Below are 27,829 nucleotides of genomic sequence, written 5' to 3' on the forward strand. Positions count from 1 at the left end.
TTGAGAATTTGACAAAACTATGATAATGAAAAGTGTGTGAAATTGAATAAATAATTCAAAAATATTTTCTATTTTTAAAATTAATTATTTTGACTATCCAAACTATTAACTATTTTGTTATTTTCAATTAAACACTATGTTTATTAAAATTCTCTTTGCATATTTGAGAATTTGACAAAACTATGATAATGAAAAGTGTCTGAAATTGAATAAATAATTCAAAACTATTTTATATTTTCAAAATTAATTATTTTGACTGTCCAAACTATTAACTATTTTATTATTTTCAATTAAAAAATATGTTTATTAAAATTCTTTTTGAATATTTGAGAATTTGACAAAACTATGATAATGAAAAGTGTTTGAAATTAAATAAATAATTCAAAACTATTTTCTATTTTAAAAAATAATTATTTTGACTATCCAAACTATTATATATTTTGTTATTTTCAATTAAAAACTATCTTTATTAAAATTATTTTTACATATTTGAGAATTTGACAAAACTATGATAATGAAAAGTGCTTGAAATTGAATAAATAATTCAAAACTATTTTTTATTTTCAAAATTAATTATTTTGACTATCCAAACTATTAACTATTTTGTTATTTTCAATTAAAAACTATGTTTATTAAAATTCTTTTTGCATATTTGAGAATTTGGCAAAACTATGAAAATGAAAAGTGTTTGAAATTGAATAAATAATTCAAAACTATTTTCTATTTTCAAAATTAATTATTTTGATTATCCAAACTATTAACTATTTTTTTATTTTCAATTGAAAAGCACTACAAATGAACTCTGAAAATGTTGAAAGTTGGCATGCTATCATCATTTCACCCACATAGCATGTGTTAAAAAGTTGAGAGGCTACGACAAAAACTGGATACACTTCGTGTACAAAACGGACAATTTCTCTCGAAGTATCACGGTTTCGAACGAGAACTCATCTCTTACAAAGGGATCTCATTTTTTGAACTTATTTGAACTCCATACTTTTTGTGTGTTCAAAATGCACCATTGAAAGGCACATCACAAAATTTCAACAATTTCTAACTTCATTTGGTATATTTCGTGCATTGACTAAATTTTTTTCAGCTAGTTGACCCTGAAATTGAAAAGCACTACAAATGAACTCTGAAAATGTTGAAAGTCGGCATGTTATCATCATTTCACCCACATAGCATGTGTTAACAAGTTGAGAGGGCTACAACAAAAATTGGATACAGTTCGTGTACAAAACGGACAATCTCTCTCGAAGTATGAGGTTTCGAACGAAAACTCATCTCTTACAAAGGGATTTCATTTTTTTGAACTTATTTGAACTCCATACTTTTTTGTGTTCAAAATGCACCATTCAAAGGCACATCACAAAATTTCAACAATTTCTGACTTCATTTGGTATTCTTCGTGCATTTACTTTTTTTTGAGCTAGTTGACCCTGAAATTGAAAAGCACTACAAATGAACTATGAAAATGTTGAAAGCTGGCATGCTATCATCATTTCACCCACATAGCATGTGTTAAAAAGTTGAGAGGGCTACGACAAAAAATGGATGCACTTCGTGTACAAAACGGATAATCTCTCTCGAAGTATCAGGGTTTCGAACGAGAACTCATCTCTTACAAAGGGATTTCATTTTTTTTGAACTTATTTGAACTCCATACTTTTTGTGTGTTCAAAATGGACTATTCAAAGGCACATCACAAAATTTCAACAATTTCTGACTTCATTTGGCATTCTTCGTGCATTTACTTATTTTTTTGAGCTAGTTGACCCTGAAATTGAAAAGCACTACAAATGAACTCTGAAATTGTTGAAAGTTGGCATGCTATCATCATTTCACCCACATAGCATGTGTTAAAAAGTTGAGAGGGCTACGACAAAAACTGGATGCACTTCGTGTACAAAACGGACAATCTCTCTCGAAGTATCACGGTTTCGAACGAGAACTCATCTCTTACAAAGGGATTTCATTTTTTTGAACTTATTTAAACTCCATACTTATTGTGTGTTCAAAATGCACCATTGAAAGGCACATCACAAAATTTCAACAATTTCTGACTTCATTTGGTATATTTCGTGCATTTACTAATTTTTTTGAGCTAGTTGACCCTGAAATTGAAAAGCACTACAAATGAACTCTGAAAATGTTGAAAGTTGGCATGCTATCATCATTTCACCCACATAGCATGTGTTAAAAAGTTGAGAGGGCTATGAAAAAAACTGGATGCACTTCGTGTACAAAACGGACAATCTCTCTCGAAGTATGAGGGTTTCGAACGAGAACTCATCTCTTACAAAGGGATTTCATTTTTTTGAACTTATTTTAACTCCATACTTTTTGTGTGTTCAAAATGAACCATTCAAAGGCACATCACAAAATTTCAACAATTTCTAACTTCATTTGGTATTCTTCATGCATTTACTTATTTTTTTTGAGCTTTTTGACCCTGAAATTGAAAAGCACTACAAATGAACTCTGAAAATGTTGAAAGTTGGCATGATATCATCATTTCACCCACATAGCATGTGTTAAAAAGTTGAGAGAGCTACGACAAATACTGGATGCACTTCGTGTACAAAACGGACAATCTCTCTCGAAGTATTAGGGTTTCGAACGAGAACTCATCTCTTACAAAGGGATTTCATTTTTTTAACTTATTTGAACTCCATACTTTTTGTGTGTTCAAAATGCACCATTCAAAGGCACATCACAAAATTTGAACAATTTCTGACTTAATTTGGTATATTTCGTGTATTTACTTATTTTTTTGAGCTAGTTGACCCTGAAATTGAAAAGCACTACAAATGAACTCTGAAAATGTTGAAAGTTGGCATGCTATCATCATTTCACCCACATAGCATGTGTTAAAAAGTTGAGAGGGCTACGACAAAAACTGGATGCACTTCGTGTACAAAACGGACAATCTCTCTCGAAGTATCACGGTTTCGAACGAGAACTCATCTCTTACAAAGGGATTTCATTTTTTTGAACTTATTTAAACTCCATACTTATTGTGTGTTCAAAATGCACCATTGAAAGGCACATCACAAAATTTCAACAATTTCTGACTTAATTTGGTATTCTTCGTGCATTTACTAATTTTTTTGAGCTAGTTGACCCTGAAATTGAAAAGCACTACAAATGAACTCTGAAAATGTTGAAAGTTGGCATGCTATCATCATTTCACCCACATAGCATGTGTTAAAAAGTTGAGAGGGCTATGAAAAAAACTGGATGCACTTCGTGTACAAAACGGACAATCTCTCTCGAAGTATGAGGGTTTCGAACGAGAACTCATCTCTTACAAAGGGATTTCATTTTTTTGAACTTATTTTAACTCCATACTTTTTGTGTGTTCAAAATGAACCATTCAAAGGCACATCACAAAATTTCAACAATTTCTAACTTCATTTGGTATTCTTCATGCATTTACTTATTTTTTTTTGAGCTTTTTGACCCTGAAATTGAAAAGCACTACAAATGAACTCTGAAAATGTTGAAAGTTGGCATGATATCATCATTTCACCCACATAGCATGTGTTAAAAAGTTGAGAGAGCTACGACAAATACTGGATGCACTTCGTGTACAAAACGGACAATCTCTCTCGAAGTATTAGGGTTTCGAACGAGAACTCATCTCTTACAAAGGGATTTCATTTTTTTAACTTATTTGAACTCCATACTTTTTGTGTGTTCAAAATGCACCATTCAAAGGCACATCACAAAATTTGAACAATTTCTGACTTAATTTGGTATATTTCGTGTATTTACTTATTTTTTTGAGCTAGTTGACCCTGAAATTGAAAAACACTACAAATGAACTCTGAAAATGTTGAAAGTTGGCATGCTATCATCATTTCACCCACATAGCATGTGTTAAAAAGTTGAGAGGGCTACGACAAAAACTGGATGCACTTCGTGTACAAAACGGATCTCTCTCGAAGTATCAGGGTTTCGAACGAGAACTCAACTCTTACAAAGGGATTTCATTTTTTTAATTTATTTGAACTCCATACTTTTTGTGTGTTCAAAATGCACCATTCAAAGGCACATCACAAAATTTGAACAATTTCTGACTTAATTTGGTATTCTTCGTGCATTTACTTTTTTTTTAGCTAGTTGACCCTGAAATTGAAAAGCACTACAAATGAACTCTGAAAATGTTGAAAGTTGGCATGCTATCATCATTTCACCCACATATCATGTGTTAAAAAGTTGAGAGGCTACGACATTATTACATTATTGCACCAATATTCCTATCTATTATTTCTGTTTTCTTCTAGGTCGTAGCCATGGAGAATCTTCATCATTCAGTAGGATGCTTGGGTCAGTTTTCACTTTGAAGGGCGGAATTTCATGAAACTTATTATAATCTAGTGACATGTGTGTCTTGTCATCTACTCCCATGATGTTTATTTTCCCTGAAAGAACTATGTGGCGTTTTGGCTCATCGGACGATATCTTCTTTTGCTGATTTCTTTTTCTCGTTTTGTAGACATGTCATTCACATAGAAAACCTGAGCGACATCATTGGCTAGGACAAATGGTTCGTCCATGTACGCAAGATTGTTAAGATCCACTGTTGTAATGCCGTACTTTTGGTCTACAACTACCCCGCCTCGTGTCAGCTTCACCCATTTGCACCAAAACAAAGGGATCTTAAAAGTAGGTCCATAGTCAAGTTCTCATATCTCCTCTATGTACCCGTAATATGTTTCCAAATAGTGCCCATTCTCGTCTGTTGCATCAAAGCGGACACCACTATTTTGTTGGTGCTCTTTTTATCTTGGGCAACCGTGTAAAATGTATTCACATTTATCTCATACCCTTGGAAAGTACATATAGTCGAAGATGGTGGCCTGGCCAAACAGTACAGCTGATCTCCAACGGTGTCATCATTCATGAGATGTGTCTGCAACCAACTGCTGAAAGTCTTCTCGTGTTCCCCTTTAATCCAAGAGTCAGCCTTCCCCGGGTTTTCGGGGCGTAGAATATTCTTTGTCTCACGATATACGGAGCCATCACGGTGGAATTGTGTAGAATTGTGTAGTGTGCTTGAGAGAAAGAATGCCCGTCCATACATACTTTTGCTTTCCTTCCTAGTGTGCCTTTTCCTGTCAGCCTACCCTCATACCGAGATTCAGGAACACCAATCGGCTTAAGGTCAGGAAGAAAGTCCACAGAAAACTCAATGACCTCCTCTGTTCCATAGCCTTGGAGATGCTTCCTTCTGGCCTAGCACGGTTACGAACATATTTCTTTAAGACTCCCATGAACCTCTCGAAGGGGAACATATTGTGTAGAAACACAGGACCGAGAATTCTAATCTCTTCGACTAGGTGAACTAGGAGGTGTGTCATTATATTGAAGAAGGATGGCGGGAACAACAACTCAAAGCTGACCAGACATTGGACCACATTAATCTGTAACCCTGATAGACTTTCTCGATCGATTACTTTCTGAGAAATTGCATTGAGGAATGCACATACCTTCACAATTGCCACGCGATAATTTTCCGGTAGAATTCCCCTCAATGCAACCGGAAGCAATTGCATCATAAGCACGTGGCAGTCATGAGACTTTAGGTTTTGGAATTTTTTGTCTTTCATATTTACGATTCCCTTTATATTCGACGAGAAGCCAGTCGGGACCTTGATGCTGAAAAGGACTTCAAAGAAGATTTCCTTCTCTTCCTTAGTAAGAGCGTAGCTGGCACGCCCTTGAAACTGCCCTGGATGCATGCCATCTCTTCCTTTATGACGTTCCTGGTCCTCCCGTGCTTCCGGTGTATCTTTTGACTTCCCATACAAGCCCAGGAAGCTTAGAATATTCATGCAGAGATTCTTCGTCAGGTGCATCACGTCGATTGCCGAGCGGACCTCATGGACTTCCCAGTAGGGTAGATCCCAAAATATAGATTTCTTCTTCCACATGGGTATGCGCTTATCAGGGCCGTTAGGAACAGGTTGGCTGCCAGGACCCTTTCCAAAGATTACTTTTAAATCTTTGACCATATCAAATACTTCAGCACCAGTACGGATGACAGGCTTCCCCCGGGGTTCTGCCTTGCCATTGAAATGCTTGCCTTTTTTCTTTAAGGGATGCTTGGGCGGAAGAAAACGACGATTGTACGGGTACACATTCTTCCTACATTTGTCCAGATATATACTTTCTGTCTGATCCAAACAGTGCGTGCATGCATTGTATCCCTTGTTTTACTGTCCTGAAATGTTACTAAGAGCAGGCCAATCATTGATGGTTACGAAAAGCAACGCTCGAAGGTCAGATTCCTCTTGTTTGTGCTCGTCCCACACACGTACACCTGGTTCGGCCCACAGCTGTAAAAGTTCATCAACTAATGGCCTTAGGTACACATCAATATCGTTGCCGGGTTGCTTTGGACCTTGGATAAGCACTGGCATCATAATGAACTTCCGCTTCATGCACAACCAAGGAGGAAGGTTGTAGATACATAGAGTAACGGGCCAGGTGCTGTGACTGCAACTCTGCTTCCCAAAAGGATTCATGTCATCTGTACTCAGACCTAACCATAAGTTCCTTGCGTCAGCTGCAAATCTCGGGAACTCTCTCTCGATTTTTCTCCACTGCCGACCATCAGCGGTGTGCCTCAACTTATCGTCTTTCATATGATCTTCCATGTGCCATCGCAACAACTTCGCATGATCTTTATTTCTAACCAAACGTTTCAACCGTGGTATTATAGGAGCATACCACATCACCTTGGCAGGAACCCTCTTCCTGGGTGGCTCGCCCTCAATTTGTTGTGGTCCTGTAACATCTGCTCGAACTGCAACCTCTTCTTTTCTGTGTCGCAACCTCGCCGTGCATCAGAAATGATCCGACCAAGATCATCAGCGGGCTCATCTGGTTCCCGTTCTTCATCCTGATCTTCTTCTTCATTGTCTTCCATTGCGGTATCAGCATACTCAGGGAAAATAGGTCGATAGTTGTCATCATCGTTCTCTTCTTCTTCATCGTCGTCTTCCATCATAACCCCTCTTTCTCCGTGCTTGGTCCAAACATTATAGCCCGACGTAAAACCGGACCGAAGCAGGTGGCTCTGAATGACTCTTGAGGAAGTGTAATCCTTCTCATTCCGACATTTAACACATGGACAAAACATATAGCCACCACCATGCTTGTTCGCATCGGCTACATCTCGAAAAAAAATGCACGCCTTCTCTGTAAGCGGTTGTGCGTCGATCACCGTACATCCATGGATGGCTCATCTGCGTTATACGACAGTATATCAAATACAATGACGATCCTAAAAATTAGTACCGCACGGTCTAAACGAGGAAATATAGTTGCTAACCTTTTAGAATAAGTAGAAATAAAGAGGAAGAGGTTTAAGCGTGGCTCGGGCATCTCATATCGTAGTTGTGTTCGGTGAACTGAAGCGGCATCGCTCTAACACACATTTCAACAAACACCTCTAGTGCATTAAAAAAATGGAGAGCTAGCACACCCACTCTTCCATCCAAGAAAAATGCAAGGAAGAGGGGAAAGGGGGGTTGTGCTATATATAGGCAGAGGACTTTAGTCCCGTTTGAGACACAAACCGGGACTAAAGGTGGCGCACATGCGGACTGCACACCGCGTAGCCCTTTAGTCCCGGTTTGAAACACAAACCGGGACTAAAGGCTCCTTACGGGCCGGGAGCAAAGCCTCGTGGACGGCATTGCGATTTGGGGCGACGTGGCCGGGCCTTTAGTCCCGGCCCAGAGGAAGGCCGGGACTAAAGGTCCAGGCCAAAGGTCCGTTTTCCACTAGTGTACATGCATGTTCAATTAAGGTACTTAGTGACACCACTTGCCCGAGAACAGTCCTATTTAAGCAGGAGGACCGCCCATTTTCGGCCCGAAAAGTGCATCCTATCATCTAGCGAAATTAGTATCTTATACGTATCACAACTCATGTGATCCCTTTTCGGACGACTGATGCTACTCGTAAACTGCTTGGATTTCTGCAGCTATCGAGGTTGTTTAGTAACCGGCATGCTTGAGACGCCATTGATATATCTCCCTCGACCTTTTTTCCATCGTTGCACGTCTTGCTCTACCTCTTCCTCGGCGGCCACCGGAGCCGGATTAGGCCCTGTTTGGAACCATCCAGATTATATAATCTGGTTTTATAATCTATTATGTCTTCAAACAGGACAGATTATGGTATAGATTATAAAAACTAGATAGACAGATTATTAAAAACTCATAATCTACTCTACACCAGATAAAATCAGATTATGGATTACTAATGACCCATTACACTTGTAAAGTTTGAGATAACTACATTCCTAGCACCGCCACCCTCCTTTTTTTAAAATAAAACAGATGGCGGACAAGTCATTATGCAATGTAGAACCTGGATTACAGTTTATATAATCTGGCCTCCAAACATGTCCACCTAAATTATTTTTATAAACCAGATTATATAATCTACCTTCATAATGCAGATTATCATAATCTATTATGGTTCCAAACAGGGCCTTAGTTGCTTAGTTTTATTTTAGGGGTGTTCTGAGCTGAGCCCTCCGCAAGACAATATCATATTATTTCTCGCTACTTGAACTCTGGTGTTGTGTGACTCTTGCTGTTGGCCGTTGCTTTATAATTTGAAGGGGCAACCATGTTTCGGCCCAAAAAATGTTGTATATGTTAGATTCAAGAGATTGAGCTCAACACAAGATTGTATTCCTCCACTTGGGAAAGTACATAGATATATAGAAGTACAATATACGTGGGAAGGACGAGATACGCACCACTAGTGGGGACAGGGCCTATAATCCCAGCCCGTAAGGGGCTTTAGTCCCGGTTCACCAACCGGGACCAAAGAGGCGGACTAAAGGCCTAACCTTTAGTCCCGGCCCTGTTCCAAGCTGGGACCAAAGGTGCTCCACGTGGGCGCCTCGGAGCGTCCTCAGGGGCAGGCCCTTAGTCACGGGTCTTAACACGGACCGGGACTAAAGGATCCGTCTGTTTATTTTGTTTGTTTGACCCAAAAAGGTACCTTATTTATTTATTTTTCAAATTTTATTTTTGAATATTCTTCGATTTCTTTTTATGTTTTATTTCGATTTTTTAAATCTTTGATTTATTTGACAATTTAATCTCTAATCACCCATCCTCACTGCTCTAGCGTAGATTACTCATTTCAAATTGTCTAACTTCGTGACAGGTCACCCATCCTTTCACTGCTTCAGCCCGAGCACGCTTAACTTCCTGGTTCTACCGCCCCTAGTTGCCAAGTCTGCACTTGTTGTTCTCCTGACAATAGTAAGCTATCAATCCTAAACAATCTAGGGTTTGATGTCATGTCACATGATTTAATTTTTTGAATTCAAACAATTATTAAAATAAACAAAATAAGTAATAATAATAGTGAATTTCAATGAAAACAACCTAAAGATTTTAATTAAAATTATTTTTTCTTATTTTTGTGGAAAAAACTTCTTTTTGCCATATCTTTTTTTGTATTTGGAATTTTGAGCATGTGAGAAAACTTCACCGAGCAGGCCCCGGTGAAATCGATTCCCAATTTTCTCTAGTTTTTTTTGATATATTAAACTTTTTTTTGACGTCGTATGCAAAAGTTATGGCCGTTTTACATTTTTTTCCTTTTTTGAAAAAACGGTCAAAATTCATATCTCAAAATTTGTATAATGAACTCTGAAAATGTTGAAACTTGGCATGGTATCATCATTTCATCCACATAGCTTGTGCTAAAAAGTTGAGAGGGTTACGACAAAAACTGGATGCACTTCGTGTACAAACTGGACCATCTCCTTCGAAGTATCACGGTTTCGGACGAAAACCCATCTGCTAGAAAGATATTTTATTTTTTTTACTTATTTCAACTTCAGACATTTTATGAATTTTGTGCATTCAATATAAACCATTCAAAACCACATCCTAAATTTCGACCCTTTATAACTTCATTTTCTATTTTTCATGCATTTAATGATTTTTTGACCTAAATGACCTTGAAATTGAAAAGCCCGACAAATGAACTCTGAAAAGGTTGAAACTTGGCATCGTATCATCATTTCTCCCACATGGCATGTGCTAAAAAGTTGAGAGGGTTACGTCAAAAACTGGATGCACTTCGTGTACAAAATGAACAATCTCTTTGGAAGTATCAGGGTTTCGAACGAAAACTCATCTATTGCAAAGGGATTTCATTTTTTTGAACTTATTTGAACTCCATACTTTTTGTGTGTTTAAAATACAGCATTTAAAGCCACATCATAAATTTTCAATATTTTCTGACTTCATTTGGTATTTTTCATGCATTTACTTACTTTTTTGAGCTAATTGACCCTGAAATTGAAAAGCACTACAAATGAACTCTGAAAAGGTTGAAAGTTGGCATGGTATCATAGTTTCACCCACATGGCATGTGCTAAAAAGTTGAGAGAGTTACGATAAAAATTGGATGCACTTCGTGTGCAAACTGGATCATCCTTCGAAGTATCAAGGTTTCAGACGAAAACCTATCTGCTACAAAGGCATTTTATTAAAATGATTTTAATTCCAGACTTTTTATGCATTCAATATGCACCATACTATAACAAGTTAAAATCTACAGAAAGTACTAACTAAAAATAATAAAAACAACAATTAAATGACTAAAACAACTATATAAGCAAAACAATATTGTTTTAATTAAAATCCAAATTTAAATTATTCTAAAAATAACCAAATAAATCTTATTGTGATAACAATCTAACAGATGACTAGGAGAAAAAAGAATTAAATTAAAAACTATTTGTAAACTCAAGTTATTAACAATTTGGGTTTGAAGCAAATTTGAACAAATTCAAATTTAAACCATTCAAAATTAAAAACTAATTGCACAAACAGAAACTAGACAAAATTTTGAATCTAATGCAAAAAGAATCACTCAAAAAAAATTAAATATCCTAAAAGATATAAGCAATTTAAAACAGAAACTACAAACAAAAATAAAATTTAAAAACAAGAAAAAATAAAAATACAAAACCCCTTTAGTCCCGGTTCGTGTCTCGAACCGGGACTAAAGGTCTACCCTTTAGTCCCGGTTCAAGACACGAACGAGGACTAAAGCCTCGAAACCCTTTAGTCCCGGTTCGAGACACGAACCGGGACTAAAGGTCCCTTTTGAACCAGGACTAATGACCGACCGACGCCCTTGTCGTTCGAACCGGGACTAATGCTAACATTAGTCCCGGTTCGTAATGGAACCGGGACTAATGTGTAAATTGAGTTGGGACGGAAGCCCCTTTTTCTACTAGTGCACACACGCACACACTAACCACCTAGCAGCTCATCCTATTTGTACGCAAGGATAGAGATAGCCCTCCATTCCTAAATATAAGTCTTTAAAGAGGTTTCATTAGTGGACTACATACAGATGTATATAGACATACTTTAGAGTGTAGATTCACTCATTTTGCTTCGTATGTAGACTCCTAGTGAAATATCTTAAAAGACTTATACTCCCTCCGTTCCTAAATATAAGTCTTTTTCGAGGTTTCACTAGAAGACTACATACGGATGTATATAGACATACTTTAGATGGTAGATTCATTCATTTTGCTCCGTATGTAGTCCCCTAGTGAAGTCTCTAAAGTGACTTATATTTAGGAACGGAGGGAGTATTTAGGAACGGAGGGAGTAGCATGCATGCGCCATGCAAGGGCGGCAGCTGCGGCCGCGCCTGACAAGCTCAAAGAGCCTCGGGTGGACGGGCTCAACAGTCTAACACACACACCCCCCACCTCCGAGTCCCAACGTGGACCTACCGAACATTGGGACTGGATCGGAACCGAGTGAACGTACCATTGGGCAAACCCTTCGTGAAGATGTCCGCATACTGAGGGGTTGTAGGAACATGAAGCACACAAACTTTGCCCAAAGAGACCTTGTCTCGTACGAAATGAATGTCGATCTCAATATGTTTCGTCCAATGATGTTGCACAGGGTTAGCGGACATATACACGGTAAAAACATTGTCACAATACACCATCGTAGACTTCGCGATGGGCTGATGGAGCTCCTGCAACAACTGGGGCTACCAAGCCGTCTCGGCCATGATGTGGGCAACTGGTCGGTACTCCGCCTCAACGCTCCACCTCGACGACCAAGATATCAAATTATCCCCAAGAAAATTGCAAAATGGAGAGGTAGAGCAGCGAGTGTCGGGGCAACCAGCCCAATCGGCGTCAGAATATGCTACGAGAGTGGTAGGCAAGGATGGGTAGATATGAAGGCCGGAGTCTAGGGTGCCTTTGAGATAACTAATGATGCGTTTGACAAGGTTATAGTGGGAGGAGCGGGGTGCTTGCATGAAGGGACATGCTTGCTGGACATCGTATAGGACAAGTCAGGGCGGGTGATAGTGATGTACTAGAGAGCGCCGGTCAAGCTGCGGTAGAGAGTAGGGTTGTCAAGGAGATCACCGTCGGAGATGGAAAGCTTAGCGCCAGAGCCAATAGGGGTGTGAATGGGATCACACTCGGACATACCAGCACGTGCAATAATATCCAAGGCATATTGCCGCTGAGAAAGGTGGAGACCCGAGGGAGAGCGAGTGACGGCGACACCAAGGAAATGAGATAGGGTTCCTAGATCGGTCATAGAGTATTCGTGATTGAGAAGGGAGATGATATAAGTTAGAAAAGAAGTGGACGATGATGTGGGAATAATATCGTCGACGTAGAGATGTATGTAGTTGGTGTGGTTCATTGACTTGTAAATGAAAATGGAGGTATCACATTTAGAAGCAACAAACCCGATAGAAGCGACGAAGGCAGCAAAACGAGTGAATCATGCACGCGGGGATTGTTTAAGGCCGTAGAGTGATTTCTTAAGAAGACAAATGTGAGACGGGGGCGACGGGTTCTTCAAAACCGAGCGGTTGCTAACAGTAAACGGTCTCGATAAGGTGCCCATGAAGCAATGTGTTTTTGAGCTCTAACTGATGAATAGGCCACGAGTGAGAGGGCGACACGGATATTGCTAGGCTTGACGACTAGAGAGAAGGTCTCGTTGTAGTCAATGCCTTCGGTCTGAGAGAAATCACGGACCACCAATCGCGCCTTATAGAAAGCAAGAGTGTCGTCGGAGTTACATTTTTGTCGGAAAACCCACTTCCCACTAATGATCGGAGCTGCGGAGGGTCGGGGAACAAGAGTCCAACTCTCATTTTGAATGAGAGCTTGATACTCGTCACTCATAGCGCTGGCCCAAGGTGGGTCTGCAAGGGCAGCACGAGAGTTACGAGGAAGTGGAGAAACATCGTGCATGGTGGCAAAGAAATTAAGACGGCGTGACAACAGATGGAAGTCGGACATGGCGTGTGTGCGCATGGTGTGAGGGTTAGCAGGTGCAGCAACGACGACGGCGTGAGGTGGAAGAGGCCGAGGCGTAGTGGGACTGCCGGTGGAAGAACATGTAGGACTAGTGGAAGGCGTGCAAGTGGGGGAGGTGCTAGCAGGGGATGCAGCAGATGGAAGCGTGCGAGCACCTGTGTGGCTTGGCGAAGCAAAGGATGCGGCAGCGGATTTGTTTGGCAGAGAGGTGGACGGGGCAGCAATGTTGCACGACGAAAAGGGCGCTCGGGCAAGTTGGGTGGTCGACGAAACAGCGACCGGGGCAGAGGGTCCCGCCCGGTGGAACGGATGGCATGGCGGCGGCAGCATGAGCCGGAGAGAGCACCAAGGGAGCCGGAGCACGTGTGGGCACGGGGACATCTAGCTGAGCCAAACCAAAGAGATTAGGCGTGGGAGAGCAGCTGAAATTTTGGAGAAAGGAAAGACGAACTCGTCGAACACTACATGTCGTGAAGTGTAGACACGGTTGGTTGTGGCGTCGAGGCAACGGTACCCTTTGTGGTCCGAAGGGTAGCCGATGAAGACACAAGCAACCGAACGGCCTACGAGTTTGTGACACGCGGTAGCCTCGGTGTTAAGGTAGCAGAGGCAACCGAAAACGTGAAACCGGGAGTAGTTAGGAGGGATCTTGTAGAGAGTTTTTGTGGTGTGGCGAGGGCAAGGGTTTTGGTCGGATGAATGTTGAGGAGTAGGGTGATTGTGGTGAGAGCATCAGCCCATTATCATGGTGGCATAGATGCTTGTAGTAAGAGTGTCCGAACTACGTCATTGGTGGAATGGATGGCATGTTCCGCTTTCTCGTTTTGTGAAGACCTGTACGGGCAAGAAAACACATCACCGTTCCATGGGAAAGGAGGAAGTCATGGTTTTGTGCGCTGTCAAACTCGCGCCCGTTATCACACTGGAGAGTCCGGATGGTCATACCAAAGTGCGTACGAACCTAAGCATGAAAGGGACGAAACACGGCGGGGACATCCGATTTAAGTTTCAGAGCAAAGGTACAGCAATAATGTGAAAAATCGTCAATGATCAAGAGATAATATTTATTCCCCGAGACACTAGATAAAGGAGCAGTCCATAAATCACAATGGAGGAGATCGAATGGCGCCGCAGTAAAACTAGAGGAAGAGGAAAACGGCAGCCGAACCTGTTTGCCGAGTTGAAGGACATGACACAAACGTCCATCCGTATAGATTTATTACAATGATAAAAAATATTGTTGTGACGGAACGGGATGTCTCCGGGATGACCCAAGCGGCGGTGCTAAAGGTCGGTGAGGCGCGGGACGGTGACGGCGAGGGCAACGGGCACTGTTTGAGGAAAGACGGCGTACAGACCGCCTTGAGTGTTGCATCGAAGAATTTCCGTCTTGGTTGGATAGTCCTTCACAGAGAGGCCATGAGGCTCAAATTCAACCGAAGTGTTATTATCAGTGTCTAAGCGCCGCATAGAAGAATATTTTTTATGATGTCAAGGGCAACAAGAACATTATTGAGATAAAGAGGTCGGTTAGGATTAAGGAGAGAATTTGAAACAGGGACGACGAAGGAGAGCGAGCATACCGGGATCATTCATGAGGTGAGTAGAAGCACCGGAGTTGAGGACCCAGCCGCCGCTGGGCGACTATAGTGATTGCAGCGACATAATTTGATACATGCGCGGATACCATGTTAGATTCAAAAGATTAAGCTCAACACAAGATTGTATTCATTCACTTGGAGCACTACATAGATATATCAAAGTACAACACATGAAATTTTTGTTTAAAAAGACCACTAGCCGAATGTTATTGTCAAAAAAGACCACATGCGGTATAAAATGAGAGAAAAGACCCCCCATTTTTCGTGACGGCAGGCGCGCCAGGTGACACGTGGCACCTGCCGCCACGGGCCGAGTCGGTTGGGCCCCGCCGGCACCCGGCGAGGCGGCCGGCCGGGCAGGTGGCACCTGCCGCCACCACTCTAGGCGGTTCATTGCAAAGCGATTTTTCCCTCCGGTTCATTGCAAAGCGATTTTTCTTGTGTGACCATGACACGGAAGCTAGCTCAATAATTATACTCCATCATGTGCTTTAAGCTTCAAGTACGTGACCCTAAGCTGGCTTTGTGGTCTTGTGGATATCTTGGATCGTACTTGTCCATCTTGTATCCATACGGCCGCACGCAGCATACGACAACGCACAATCGTAAACGCACATGCAATGCGTGATGATGGTTTTGATACGAGATCGACACCTACGTCAACGTCTACCTACTAGTATACGTTAGCTGGCAATGGCATGGCATGTGTGATGCGTTGTGTTCATGTGTTGCATACTTGTAAGGCGCATATCCAGCCAACTTCCTGTCAACTTTTCGAACCTTTTATGTGCATACTCACAAGAGGAGCTAGCCAGCTCAGTAATTATGTACACCATCATGTGCTTTGGGAGACCTTAAGCATGTGGACATCTCAAGCCGTACTTGTCCCTTCTACAATCCAAGCAAGCATAGTGTTATTGATATCTCTACGGTATTAATATGGAGGCTGCTACGCCTTTCATCGGCGGATGTTTAGTAAACATCCGTCACCCGGTCGTCTGATCCGTTTCGGCCGGGCATCCAATAATTCGTGAAACAATGGTCGAGTCGCAGAAATAATCGGTTTGTTACAAAAAATAAACTTTAGACCCATTAATTTCTGAGACAACGGTCGAGTTTCAAAAACAATTGCTTTGTTTTCTTCATCTTTCTGCAACATAGGTACTTTTGCGGCAGAAATTTTTGCAACAGAGTCATGTTTCATGAAACTTTTGCAACAAAGGTCAGGTTGCAGAAATTTTTGCAACCATTCGTGGTGCGGCTGGCGGCGGCCGGATGGCCGCCCGACGTCGGGGGCGAGTTGCTGGCGGCGCGAGGGGATGGGGGGAGGGGAGGGCCGGCCGGCATCAGCGGCGATGGGAGCGGCTGGCAGCGGCGTGCGGAGGGCCGGCCGGCGTCGTGGCGAGCGGCTGGTGGCCCGGGAGTGAGGGAGGGTGGAGGCAGGGGAGGGCCGGCGGCGCCGCCTGCCCCTGCATCGCGTGTCGAACCTTCGACTAGGTCATCTGGCTGTGATCGTCCTCTTCGGCAAGCTGAATGTCATTGATGCACTTACGTAATGTAAAGAGATTGCGGAAGAGATAAGATGAGGAAGAGAGACATGCGTGGTCTAATAACGTCACATGTCGATCGAAGGAGGTGCCGCATGTCCCCGCTCCATCCATCGGTTGAGCGATAGACTTTTTCTATTAATATATACTCTTTATCGAACAAGAAAAACGTTCAATCATAGTGTACGACAACACACCATCATCACCGAAGAATATATGAGCACACACTGTTTGCGGTATTAATTAAGGCGATCGCCAGACAGCAAGTACATCATTGAAGATTAGGATCTTGGTGACACGGCATGCCGAACATGTGTCATATTTAAGCAGCAGGAGCGCCCCTCTTTCTCGTACCCATCATCAATGGACATTACATACCACAACAAGTAGATCCTGTCTCCGCTCAAGAAAAACAAAGGACAGACAAGCAATGCAAGGCCCTAAAACCGGCGCCAAGTCCTTCAAGCAGGAGCTCCTCAAGAATATCCTCCTCGCCCTCCAGCTACATGCACGCACAAGCACATCCTTCGGCAGCCTCCATGAGAGGAAGCTCGCCGTCAAGTCCTCCGCCAACATCGCCATGGCGGCCGCGCGCGGTGCCTCCCGCACTTACGCGAGGTGGCCCAGTGCCATCTTAGCGTCCGAAGCAGCCGCCTCACCGCCGTCCGGCGCGTGTAAGGTGCAGAGGCGCAGGAGGATCGTGAGCAGGTGCTGCCGCCGGAAGAGGAGCTGGATTAGTAGATCAGGTTGCGCTGGTGGTGACGACGTTGCCAGGAGGCTGGTGAGGAGGAGGATCTTGGCGCTGAGGGAGGTGATACCGGGAGGCCGGGATGCCGCCGTCGACGAGGACACCCTGCTACGCGAGGCCATGGACTACGCGGTGCACCTGCGCGCTCAGGTCGACGTGCTCCGCCGGCTATCAGAAGCCATGCAAAGATCCAACTCCTTCTCTCGGCAGGTACGCGTGACAATCTACTCCTTCCGTACCATAATACATGACGTTTTAACAGTTCATTTGAGCTGCTAAAATGTCATATATTATGGTACAGAGGTAGTAGTTGCTTAGCTCCACTTATCGGTATATTTCAATGTGTAATTAAGTAATAACTTGCTCATTTGACATGCAGTGTCAGCAGTGATGCTTTGGTCTCAGAATCTCGGTGTGCACTTTTAGCCACTTACAAAGGAGGCATGATTAAGAAGTGCATCTGCAATAAAAAAAACATTTTCTCCATGTTGAGCAGAGCCCTGCAGAAATATATACGTCATGATTCTGCCTTGTTCTTCTAGGAGGTCAGGTCGGTATTATATGGCCTTTTATGGTGCTTGCGAGCTAGCTAGTTGAGTGAAGAAACAAGTCTCTTTGATGATCAGCAGAGAAAATGGTGCCATGAATTATGTACTGCAGCTGTATCTAAAACCTTGTGTGTTATTGCAAAAAGAAAGGTTAGACAGTTTGAAAAGTTGCTTAGATCGTCCATCCGTGTGTAGATTGAATTGAAGGAATGTTCGTGCATGCGTGCTAGATAGCTTGAGAAAATGGTACCCGAAAATACGTAATGCTTGCGGCAAAAAATGTATCACAATTCACAAATGATAAAAGTATGTAGATCCATACGTGTTTCTTCAGAAGCAAAGCCCCTGGATTGGTTTTTCTGAACCATGGTAACAGGTGAGATTTAATCTCAAATTGCTGAGTTGCAATTGCAGGTTGTGCAATAGATGGACGCATAAAATCTTCATCTAGTGTTGCAAACTCCCCAGGCTTGTTGTTAGTCACAATAATATTTTTTTTATAAACTTGCATAAACATATGCTACGGACAAAACAAACTAAAAAATGAAAATAGAAAATACTCCGTCCGTCCCAAAATAACCGTCTCAACTTTATAATAGCTCTAGTATAAAATTGTACTAAGCTTAAGACACTTATTTTGAGCCGGAATGAGACAACGGCTCTAGTCACCTTAAGGGGTAGCAAAAAATGATTCCAAGCAATGACACCAGGGAAATGGTTGATTATGTTTTATCCGTCGTTGCATGACGATAGTTTTATTTTTTCCTAGAAGTGATCATATATCTCATAAAACCTCAGGGAATATGTGTGAAATACAAGGTGGTTTCTGCAAGCATTTATCAAAAGAATAATTTAGACTTGCTAGATTAAAAAAACCAAGGTTTGTAAGAACAAATCATAGAAAAGAAAAGGGCTACCCTCTACGCCGACGCGCCGGCCCAATATTTCTGCCGGTCAGCCCTGATCTGTACGAATTGCATGCGCATTGCCGTCAGACCCCCCCCCCCCTTCGTGAACGATTTACGAAACCTGAAGTATGTAGTGTAAATTTAACTCGCTACCAAATCACTCCATCCGGCGTGACTGATCCCCTCCTCCCCCCCCCCCCCCCCGGTCGCGCCCTCGCGTCGCCTCCCCGAGCAAGGCGGCTGGGGGCTCCCACTCTCCCCCGTCTAGCGCCCCTCCCTCTCTCCTCCCCTCCTCCTGCCGCCGCCAACGAGCGCCGTCAAGACCTGCCCGCGTGGTGCTGGCGACAACGGGTTTGCCATTCCTCGCGTCTGGCTCCCCTGTTCGGGCTGTGGCGGCTGGCGGCGGTGCTCTTCGGCTGGCGGCGGTGTGGCACGGCGGCAGCGGCGTGCCTCGGTGGCTCTCGATGCGACGGCACGACCGTTGGTCGTGGGGTGACGCGGTGGAGCTGGCGGCTAGCGGCGCCCGCTAGGCCCAGATCTGGGCCCATTTGGGCATCATCTGGGTTTGGGCGGGCCGGTAGCGCAGCGCTCGACGGTTGCGCTCCCTGGTGGTGGGACAAGGCGGCGGCGGTCTACGGCAGTGTCCACCTCGCCGATCGGTGAGTTGCAGCGTGGGGACAGGTACTATCCGGGCCCAAGTGAGCTCGGCCGGGACGTATGGCCTGGCAAGGCCTCGTCGTCGTGTCCGGTCGGCTCCGCATTGGCGGTGGAGGTTGTCCCCTTCCTCCGACCGACGTTTGGCCGCTCCCGTGGCCGGTGTCTCCTTTCCTCCTCCAGGCCTCGTGTTGGCAGCTCCAGAGAGACGGCGAAGGTGGTCCGGTAATCGTGGTGGCACAGGCTGGTGGGCGGATGAGTGGATGGTGCATTTCGAAGTGTCTGGGATGGTAGTGGTGGTTGTGGATCGGGAGAAATCACTGGCGGCTTGTCCGGCACCGACGTTGTGACGCCTGCGGGCGCCACCGAACCTTCGTGAAGGGTGTCGGGGATATCCCTCCTCCACTCCCATCCGCGTACCGGGGGAAACCCTATGACTTGTTTGGCAACAGCGGCGGCATGCATCGTCGCTGTGATGGTGTTGCTTGGTGCGCGACGCTTCGGAATGCTGCAATGTGGTGGTACTTTTTTGGCGGGTGCAGTGATTGCCGGTCTTCTTTTCCTTGTCAATTTGCCGGTGTCGGCATTTATTTCTCTGTTCTTTCTTTTATTTTCCCTTTTGGCTTTGTTTGTGTTGTGGCCTCAACTAGCTACTTTTATCGGAGGGTTGCTTTATAATATAAAAAGAGGGTAAGTTCCTTTTCATCGTATATTTAACTGATATGAGCAACTCCATGTGTATTTGCCCGTCCTCTCCCCAATCAACGGCCATATTCAAATCCTGGCTTGGCCATTGTAGATGGGCCAAGTACAGGTCTGTCGGGGCTCCTGCTGGCCAGGTGGCCGTCGTTGTGACGCGAGTCACCATTGTTTTGGACGACGATGAGGGGAAAATGGTGGACGTTGGCAATGGAGAATCGCTAGAGAAGGATGATGCTGGAAATGGTCAAGTGGTGGAGATGGTGGTCAGGGCTCCTCAGCCAGGCTATCGTGAAATGCTCTTGGAAGTCGACGATTACATGCCCCAAGGCTACCATTGCTCGAAGCACCTGACGGCGAGACGAAAAGGAGCAGGGCAGGTGATAGACGGAGGCTAGGGTTCGAGCAAGCGGAGGCGACGCGGGAGTTGCGTTCTCCAACGTTTGGAGCAAGCTAAGCATATGAGTTTGCGGCAGCGTAGTGCCCGTCAACACATCATTATGATGGAAGAAGTGAAACGCCTTCATATATGCATCTAACGTCTCCAACTTTCGATAGCCATTTTTTCCGGTGCCGGTGACCATGCATAGCTCGGGAGCCAGCTCGGTTATTATGCTTTGTTATCATCATCATCATCATCATGCGCTTGACATTTTGGAAGTCCTTGAGGGCATCTCGTATCATACTTGTACATCTTGTATCCATGCCCAGCAAACGACAACACACCGTACGTGATGATACACGTAGTAAACGCACATGCAATGTGTGATGATGAGACGTTGAGATGCATGTGTTGTGCTCTACTTTAACGCACGTATATAGCAAGTCTCCCTTTCAACTTTTCAAGCCATTTCTTTGTGACCATGAGACGCGGGGAGCCAGCTGATCACCGGTAATTATATTAGCATCATGCGTTTGGTGTACGTTACGCTTGTGGACATCTGGCGTCCTACTTGTCGGTCTTACGTCCATGCGTACCATACGACAACACATCATTATGATGGAAGAAGTGAACGCCTTCATATATACTACAAGCTTCGTTTTTATCTACTCTGCATATTATTTTTGTTTAAAGTCTAACTTTATATACTTTCAACTAGATTGAAAATAATATTAACTTTTACATCACCAAATCAATACTTTTGGATTCATCATTACCTATATTTTCACATCGTACAAATTTGTTACTGTAGATAATTATATTGTTTTGTACAAACTTGGTTAAACTTTATGAAGTTTGACTTCAGTCAAAACTAATATGCATGATAAATGAAAATGGAGGGAATACATGATGCATGCCGAATTAAGGCGATCGCTGTCATCATGGAATAATATGCACGTCTAGCTGTGATATTAAGGTGGTCGCAATTAAATGTCACGAGCATGGCTGCATGATATTTAGGCTTCAAGTCCTCCACATAAGGATCTAACACTGCCCAAAACGTTGTTATCGACAACAACGACAAAATATCAATTGTGATGTCTGAGACAAAATGTGAAATATGTGTAGTGACACCACATGGATGCCGGAGAATTGTCCTATTTAAGCACCGGGAACGGCCCTGTTTCTAGTACCTATGTATCCATCCATCGACATTGCTTGCCACAGCAAGCACATCCCTGTCCCTGCTAGAGCAAAGCATAAAAGAGAAGATATAGAAGCCATGAAAGATCTTTACACCAGCACCAAGTCCTTCAAGCAAGCTTTCCTCAAGAACCTCCTCCTCGCCCTGCACCTCCAAGCACGCACATCATCCTTCGTCAACGGCGCCATGAGCCTCCACATGAGGAAGTGTGCCTTCATGTCCTCCGCCGACCTTGCCATGGCGGTCGCACGTAGCGCCTCCTGCACCGATGCGAAGTGGCCCAAGGCCATCATGGCCTTGGCCTCTGCGGCTCCCTCACCGTCGTCCGGCCCTTGCAAGATGCAGAGGTGCAGGAGGATCGTGAGGAGGTGCTGCCGCCGGAAGAGGATCAGCTGGGGGAGATCAGGCCGCCCCGGTGGTGCCGACGTTACAGGGAGGCTGGTGAGGAGCAGGATCATGGCGCTGAGGGAGGTGATACCGGGAGGCCGGGACTCTGCCGTCGATGAGGCCGCTCTGTTGCGCGAGGCCATGGACTACGCCGTGCACCTGCACGCTCAGGTCGACGCGCTCCGCCAGCTCTCTGAAGCCGTGCAAACATCTAGCTCCAGTGATTCTAACCGTGCACTTAGAAAGGAGGCATGATTAAGTACCAGGTGGTGGCTTGCCAATGCATTTGCGAACAGAAGGACAAGTTGGGCACAACATATTGCCCCCTGTGCAAAGCAGTGAAAAAATATATCATGATTTTATCTTGTTCTTGGGAGGTCCAACCAGTGTAGAGTGCTTGCGAGTTAGCCAGTTGAGTGCACAGACTGCACTCTTTGTTGATCAGCACATAGAATGATGCCAGGATTTATGTATGTACTGTAGCAAAGCTTTGTGGTGTCCATTGCGAATGAAGATATTACAGCGTGTGAAAAGTTATGTCTAATAAAAGTCACAGGCAAGAATGGAGCTAGTGACAGCAGGTTGTACCAAAGCCTACAATAAGGATATTGCACACATATAAGGTCTTCTTTGTTTCATAGGAAAGGAATATTATAGGAATAAAAAATCAAAGTAAAACAGATAGCATACATCTCAATTTGGATAGAAAGAAGAAATGTTATTTGATTCACCGCTTTAGGAGTGACTTCTACAAGATAATTGTTTCCTAACGCCTCCCAAATCTAATTAACATACTTATGGAAGTGTGCATGCACATATGGCCCAATATATATATATTACATGCTCCCTCCGTTCCAAAATTCTTGTCTTAGGTTTATCTAGATATGAATGTACCTAGTCATATTTTAGTATTTAGATACATTCATTTATAGACAAACCTAAGACAAGAATTTTAAGACGGAGAGAGTATTTCCTAAAAACATGACTTTAAAAAAATGAGAGAAATTATCTTGAGTACTATCCACCATGACTAGCATATATACTAGGAGATAAAAATATGTGGGCACAACGGATGAATATCCTATATTTATCTGGTGCTGGCTATTTGATCACAATGAACCACGGTTGATGGAAACTATATATACGCACGAACATTTGATGGGGAGGTCGGCAAAAAAATGTCATAACAACTCATCAAGGAGTGGATGGCAACAAGTTATTGGTTTTCTGTACTTTTCTTTAGGTTTGCTTGATTTTGTACCATCACTTTTTTAACCAAACGAGCTTACTGTATTTGGTCAATACTAACACTAGTACAGTTACGATCATCACATACGCTTAAAAGAACTATCAGACACGCAGATCTGAATCATTGTCTTGCATGGTTTGCTATAGGGGTTGTATCGCTCATGCCATGGATAAACATGTGCGATAGGATGCTAGGATGCAGAAAATTTTGCGAAAGCAATCATATACGATGCACGGACCTATCACACATGGGAAGCAAGAAATAATTGTTGACGAAACGTCCAATATCACAGACATTTCGTTGTCAAGAACATGTGGGCCGACGGGCCTATAACACACCCTATGTTGTAGTGCAACTTTTGCAATGCGGCCAACGACGGAGACGTTTCGTGAGGCAAAAACATGTGTAATGAGGGGCCTATCACACACAATATACTATGATACACCATTTGCGATGCAGCAAGCATCACACATGTTTAACAGCAAAATGTGTGTGGTGTTCTACCAGTCACACACGTTTTGTATAAGCTAAGTTTGTGCGATAAGGTAGCCTATCACACACTCTTTACAATAGCGGACCATTTGGGATACCGTATGTATTGTACGGAAACATTGCACAGACTTTTCTTTCTAAAACCATGTGCACCATAATGACCAATGCAATTAGTTTTTTCCTATAATTTACTCTCTACAATTGAAAATTATTTATAATTTGAATTCAAAAGTAGGCAATTGACATATTTCATGTCTATCGTACTTGCCCAATTTGCATATATCCAACCACCATTGCATAATTCAAATCATAGTAGCCTATGTTCAAGCATTACAGAAGTACCAAATCAAAAAAGCATTACAAAGAACCAAACAAAAACAAGAACCATAGTAGCATTAAAAATGGAAGACAGACAAATGAAATATATTTTGGTTGTTGGTGCAGGGCACATATATTGTCCTCATTCATGTGGAAGGCACACACAAATTTAGTCCAACCCTTTGTGATGATGGTCCGTCCATCCTTCGTATTTTGAGGAAAATTTGTGTGCTATCATAGCAGTCGGGGTCGACTACTTTAATATTGATTGAGTCAGCACTAATATCATAGTCTGCAAGGTCATCATCAGTAAACTGCTTTGAAAACCACAAGAATGAAAATATTTACATACGGTTGCCTACATACACAATGTGGTTAGTGAAAGGAGTGTTTCATAGTTTTTACCATCCTAAAGTTTATTGTTGTCTTCTACTAGTGCAAGAAAAAAGTTTAATTATCATTACCCGCCTCGGCTCGGACTTTGCCTCGCCGCTACCGTCCCTGCTGACCAAGGCACACCAGCCACCAAGCCTCATCACATGGAGGAGCAGAGGCATCGAAGCGCTGCCATCACCCGGCGTGACGCCCGGCCCTGGGCCACGCTACGGCTGGGGAGCGCCGGCACGCGCCATCCCCACTAGAGCGGGAGGACCCTGATTCCCCGCGCCAACGACAATGGCTAGGCTTCGCCCGGCCGAGCCGTCGGGCGGCGGCGAGGAAGGAGGAGGAGGGGAGAGGGGGCCTGGCCGGCAGGAACTAGGGTTGCCTCCCGGCCTCCATGCGGGGTGCGACACGTGAGGAGGAGGAGGAACTAGGGTTGCCTCCCTTTCATCTAAGTACTATTCACCTGACGGCAGTCGGGTACCTCTACCAACCATTTGCCTTTATGTGTCTTGTATCATCTCCTCTTCCACAATTTTCTCTCTCGCCCTTCCCCAACAACCCTGGGTGGAAGGCATTCATCCTTGGGTGCTCGCTTGATGGCCATATTAAGTTTGTGAAGTACATGGAGATGTGCTCTTGGTTCAAAAGAGTAGATGGACTGCATAAAGTGGCAGACGTTGTGTGTTGAAGGCCATGAAGACGGAGCTAAAGCTATTGATGCCTATCCTAGCCAAAGGCGATATGTCAGTGGACATACCGATGCAGGTGATGGATCAGGACGAGTCGGCCGATGCAGGTCAGAGAGCTAGATTGGCCAAGCAAGGATCCGACGGGGCTCTTGGTGGCTAGGCGTCCTTTGCGGTAACGCTAGTCACCATTGTTGTGGACGCCGATGAGGAGGAGGAGATGGTGGATGTTGGCAATGGAGAATTGCTAGAGATGGAGGATGTTGGAAATGGTGAAGTGGTGTAGATGGTGGTTAGGGCTCCTCAGTGAGGCTATCATGCAATGCCCTTGGAGGGCGACGATTACAAGCCTCAAGGCTACCACCGCTCCAAGCACCTGCAGGCTCACCGCAACTACAATCTACTGCTTGTCGGGTTGGATTTGAATGGATTTAAGCTCGATTAACCCCTCTAGCCCAATCCAGTAAAAATCCTAACAACTAAAATCCCTTATTGGATATGCTTAAATCGACTCTCAAATAAAAGCTAAGAACTAGATTTGATGCCTAAATCGAGTGTGCTAAACGTTATTCAAATGCGGGCAAGGTTTAAATCGATCCCATGTGGACAAGGGGCTTATCTCCATTGACGGACACCTGCCGGTGCGGTGAGGAAGCTGGTGATCGACATCGGTGCTCGTTGTTCAGATCTTTGCTCTAATGCCCGTTGTCCTTGTTGGTCATCCCGGTCTTGTGCTCGTTGATTTAAGCATCGTGCGATTCAAAATTTAATTTTGATGTAAGACGTGCTATCAAGCAGAGCAAAACTGCAGAGTGTGAGCCTGGTTGAGGCTAATGCAGGTACCAGACACATCTTACGTGGAAAAAAACAGCCGACGATCTTCCTCTCTGAATTAGCTAAAGATGCCAAGACTCATCGGAGATGGTCACCGGTGCACTGGCTGAAAAGGAACGCCATGTGAGCCTGTTATGTGAAACTTTCCAAAACTCTGGAGCTCATCGTCTCCAACTTTCCAAAGCCATTTTTGCCGGTGACCAGCTCAGTGAGATTATGTTATCATCATCACCACCATACATACGCTTGAGATTTTGGGAGGCCTTAATTAAGCAGCAAGCTTGTGGACATATTGGATCATACGTGTCCCTCCCTGTATCTATAACAAGCAACACAGACTGATAATACGTGTAACTAGCTAAGGCACATACAATGCATGATGATGCATGATGCATTTGATACGAGATCGACATGGTCTCCGTACTTGTTGCGCGGGTATCCATCTCGGTAGTGTGCGCCAAGTACATCAACTCACTTTCAACTTTTCAAGTCATTTCTCTGCTTGATCATGCGCTTGGAAGACCATGCATAAGCAGCTGGCTTGTGGACATCTTGCGTCGGTTCTACCTACGTCCATGCCTGGCATAGCATACGACAACACACACATCACCGTCATGGTATGATAGAAGAATACGAGAGCATGTCTGCTTGCCGCCGTTTTAACGCGATTAAATGTCATGAGATCGTATACTTTTAAGCTCCAAGCCGCTGACAAGCGGATCCGCACAAAACGTTAACATCAGCAAAGACGACAAGTCGATTATTAAGCAGGCATATATATGCGGTGCATCTATAACCAGGAATCAAATTGTATTTTCCTGCCTGTCTGAAATTATTTACTGCAGCGAAACTTTGTGGTGTGTGTCTGTTGCAAAATTAGATATTGGAGTGTGAAAAGTTACTTAGATCATGCGTGCATGTGTGTAGTTTGAATTCAAGGTCTGTTGTTGCATTATTCACAAAATATGCAGAACCTGAATTCAAGGTCTGGGAAGTTAAGTCTAATAAAATTCACAGGCAGGAATGAGCTAGCGACAGCAGGTTGCGCCAAAGACTACTACAAGAATATTGTACACGTATAACAGATGTGGTGTTTCTCATCCCAAGCTCGATCAAATGAGACCGGTGAACAGTACCTCTGAAATAAATTCAAAAAAGGTTTGGAAAATTCTGAATTTTTTTATGCAAACATTGAGAAAACTTCTCAGTAATCTTTGTAGCAAAAAAAACAAAATTAATGCTCCAAAAGTGTTATTTTCGATAACATTTTAGAGTACCGATTTTGTTTTCACGACTTCTACCAATGTCATTTTTTTATGAATGTTTGCAAGCACTGAGAACCTCTGTCAATGTTCGCATCCAAAAATTTTAGAAAATTTTGATATATTTTTCATTTATTGTAGATTTTTACTGTTCATTCCAAGCTGAAATGATATGGGATGCAGAAAATGGGTTAATTCACATGCATACAGTTTACTGCACACACGCGGGGCACTTCGGTGTCTGTCTCAGTTACTCCATCTTTACACTTTTAATATAAGATGTTTTAAATTGCAAAAACGTAATCCTTCCGTCTGGCGAAAAGTGTATATTTGACTTTAAAATTTATAAAAAAGTATACTTCTATCTTCTCAATGCACTCTCAAATAGAAAAAAAGGGAGAAAGGACGTTTGGCTCCCGTGAGCCATGGAGGTCGAAATTTTTAAAAAAATCAAAATTCGAAAATTTTAGTTCTAAGAAATCTATAAACAAATATACAACAAAACAAGGATGTAATCCGTATGTGTGTAAAATTTCAGATCAAAATAC

At 43.4% G+C, this 27,829-nt stretch overlaps 2 protein-coding genes across 2 annotated transcripts; both read left to right on the top strand.

Annotated features, from left to right (window-relative positions):
• Positions 1-16,956: 16,956 nt before the first annotated feature.
• On the top strand, positions 16,957-17,665 carry LOC123409485 (transcription factor IBH1-like 1). Its single transcript, XM_045102374.1, has 2 exons — positions 16,957-17,484; positions 17,654-17,665. Exons 1-2 carry the CDS (start codon positions 16,957-16,959, stop codon positions 17,663-17,665), a joined length of 540 nt encoding a protein of 179 aa, XP_044958309.1.
• Positions 17,666-21,660: 3,995 nt separating this feature from the next.
• Positions 21,661-22,311, top strand: LOC123409486. Its single transcript, XM_045102375.1, has one exon. The coding sequence runs from the start codon at positions 21,661-21,663 to the stop codon at positions 22,309-22,311; it is 651 nt and encodes a 216-aa protein (XP_044958310.1).
• Positions 22,312-27,829: the final 5,518 nt, after the last annotated feature.

Source organism: Hordeum vulgare, chromosome 7H (assembly GCF_904849725.1).
Source record: "Hordeum vulgare subsp. vulgare chromosome 7H, MorexV3_pseudomolecules_assembly, whole genome shotgun sequence".
In the NCBI taxonomy this organism is placed as follows: Eukaryota; Viridiplantae; Streptophyta; class Magnoliopsida; order Poales; family Poaceae; genus Hordeum; species Hordeum vulgare.